General features: G+C 38.0%; 1 protein-coding gene across 1 annotated transcript; it reads left to right on the forward strand.

Annotated features, from left to right (window-relative positions):
- The first annotated feature begins 490 nt into the window (after positions 1 to 490).
- On the forward strand, positions 491 to 2,887 carry LOC145006896 (uncharacterized). Its single transcript, XM_078965920.1, has 4 exons — positions 491 to 826; positions 1,450 to 1,548; positions 1,663 to 1,884; positions 2,273 to 2,887. The coding sequence occupies exons 1-4, from the start codon at positions 491 to 493 to the stop codon at positions 2,885 to 2,887; spliced, it is 1,272 nt and encodes a 423-aa protein (XP_078822046.1).
- Positions 2,888 to 3,309: the final 422 nt, after the last annotated feature.

Consider the following 3,309-nt stretch of genomic DNA (forward strand, 5'->3'; position numbering starts at 1 on the left):
ATTAGAAGCCGGTTCGACGACTACTCGGGGTTCCGGGGGCAGCGCCCCTGGGTCTAGGGTTTCCAAAGGGGCAACGCCCCTTTGGCGGGGTCTAGGGGTAGCGCCCCTAGCAGGGTCCAAGGGGCAAAGCCCCTAGCTGGGGTCCGGCTGGATTATCCTGACTTGCTTCCAAATCAACTAATGACGGCCAAACCCTGAAGAAACCCTAATCTTGTTTAATATATAAACGGTTCTTCCTCTTCAGAAGAAGGTTAAAAATTTTAGCTCTCATTTTCATCAAACTCTCACAGAATCTCTCTAGCAAATTGGCTTACGATTTCTGTGTCTAGAATCGTAAGTGTCCACTTGGATTATCCAAGGCTGAATTTCTTGCAACCCAGGCATAAGGTAGAAATATCAGTTCGGAAAGCATTCTCACAATCCAAGTTGGTATCCAGATCTCCACTATAAACCCTAAGCTTTCCTGGAGATAGGTGATTCAATCTGTAAGATGACCACTAAGTTTGCAAAGATGGAGAAGTTCGAAGGTGTTGACTCCAGGCGACGGAAGAAGAAGACTCACTTCATGCTGACTACTCTGAAGGCAACATACGTGCTGACTACTCCTAGACCAGCAGAGCGCGAAGAACGTGTTGTTAAGACAATTGAAGAGATAAGAAGGAGACATAAGTGGGACAATGATGACTACATCTGCAAAGGTCACATTCTGAACGGTATGTCCAATGCTTTATTTGGTATCCATAGTGAAGCCTTGTGTGCCAAAGAGTTGTGGGACACCCTTGAGTTGAAATATATCATTGAGGATGCTTCTAGCAAGAAGTTTCTGGTCAGTGATTTTAACAAGTATAAGATTGACGATTCAAGGTCTGTTACTAAATAATACAATGAACTCCTTTGCATATACTATCAACTTAAACTGCACCGTATAAATATGGATGAATCCATTGTTGTGCCAACCATTATTGAAAAACTGCCTCCATCCTGGAAAGACTTCAAACATAACTTGAAACATCAAAAGGAGGAACTATCCTTGGTTGAACTTGCTAGTTACATTCATATTGAAAAATCTCTTCGTGCGAAGGAAAGTGACAAATTTGAAAAACCCAAAGGAAAAGTTGAACCTGGACAGCCCTGGGTTCATATGGTTGAAAATAAACTAAGGAACCATAACCACAAAGGACATGACAAACACAAGCAGGAACATGTCCCAAGGAACTCCAAAAAAATAGAAAGGATATGGTTTGTTGGAGGTGCAATCAAATTGGGCATTGCAAGCGTGATTGTCGTGAGAATTTAGGCAACAATGGTGCTGGAAATAGTGGAACTAATGGGAAAGTGAACGGGTCTTCGGCCCAAGTTAAAGGAGGTCGGTTTTTGACTAACTTTGATAATTCTAATCAGGATTATGTTTACTATGTTTCATTTATCCCTGAATCATTCTATGTGCAGGATGATGATGTTGCTTGGTGGATCGACTTCGGAGCAACGAACCATGTATGCAAGGATAAATGGATGTTTGAAACATTAACTCCGCTTGAAGATGGGTCGGTGCTGAAAATATGAGATGATTCTTTTATTCCTATTAGTGATTTAGGTTTCGTGTGTCTTGAATTTACTTATGGAAAGACAATTAGGTTATTTGATGTTTTGTTTGTTCCCAAGATTCGCAAGAATCTTGTTAGCTATAGTTGTTTAAATTATGATGGTTTTAAACAAGTTATTGAGTCGGATAAGTTTGTTTTGTCTAAGGGTGGAATGTTTGTTGGTTTTGGATATTTAAATAATAGAATGTTTCGTTTGAATATTGTTGACAAATTATTACCTATTCAAAATTCTGAATTTGTATCTTCTGCTTCTAATGTTGATAAATCTATGCTTTGGCATGTAAGATTAGGTCATGCCAACTTTAGAAGGATGCATGAGATGTCAAAAGATGGATTAATTCCAGCCTTTGATATGACATCCGATAAATATAAAACATGCATGCTTACAAAAGTAACAAAACAACCATTTTCAATAAGTGGGTATCATTCATGAGACCACGACACCTTACACACCCCAACATAATGGTATTGTTGAACGCAAAATTTGAGTTTTAAAGGAAATGGTAAACTCGATGTTATCATACTCGGTATTGAGTGAAGGATTCTGGGGAGAGGCCATGTTAACGGCCTGCTATTTGTTAAATAGGGTTCCAAACAAAAGGAACGAAACATTCCCATATGAACTTTGGTTCAAGAAAAAGCCGAATTTGAGTTATTTTCGGTTATAGGGATGTCGGGCAGTTGTAAAACTTACCGAGCCCAAAAAGAAAATTTTGGGAGAACGTGGAATTGATTGCATATTCATTGGATATGCTGAACATTCCAAGGCATATAGGTTTTATGTAATAGAACCTAATGATTCGATTTCAATTAACACTGTTATCGAATCACAGAATGCAATTGTTGATGAGATGCGGTTTTCATCGATTCAAAGGCCTAAGGATCTGAATTTTGGTGCTAATAAAGAGCAAAATCCAGAAAGTCAAGATGATGGTATCGTGCAAGAACCACAAGAGCTTCGTAGAAGAAAAAGAGGCCAAATAGCGAAAAATTTCGGATCCGACTTCCAACTATATTTGGTGGAAGGTTTAAGAGATGAAATTAATTTTGAATACACTTATTTATATAGTATTGAAGATGATCCTAAGACATATCAAGAGTCCATAAAGTCTCATGATAGTGCCTTTTCGAAAGAAGCAATTGATGATGAAATGTCATCAATTCTTGAGAACAACACATGGGTCTTGTCTGATTTGCCTCCGGGTTCTAAACATCTTGCTTGCAAATGGATTTTCAAAAAGAAAATGAATGTTAATGGGACTATTAACAAATTCAAATCCTAGTTATTCATTCAAGGTTTTAGACAAAAACCCGATATTGACTATTTTGATACGTATGCTCCAGTTGCACGTATTTCTACTATTAGATTGTTGGTTGCCTTGACAAGTATCCACAATCTGGTTATTCACCAAATGGATGTGAAAACAACCTTTTTAAATGGTGATCTTGACGAGGAAGTTTACATGAAACAACCTGAAGGTTTCATTATGCCCGGTAAAGAGCATATGGTTTATAAACTTGTCAAATCTTTGTATGGGCTGAAACAAGCGCCTAAACAATGGCATAAAAAATTTGATGAAGTGATTTTATCTTTTGGTTTCAAGACAAACCAATGTGACAAATGTGTTTATAGTAGATTTGATGATGCTACTAGAGCTGGAGTGACCATTTGCTTATATGTAGATGACATGTTGATTTTTGGTAC

The sequence above is a fragment of the Lactuca saligna genome, chromosome 7 (genome assembly GCF_052625555.1).
Source record: "Lactuca saligna cultivar CGN05327 chromosome 7, ASM5262555v1, whole genome shotgun sequence".
Taxonomy (NCBI): domain Eukaryota; kingdom Viridiplantae; phylum Streptophyta; class Magnoliopsida; order Asterales; family Asteraceae; genus Lactuca; species Lactuca saligna.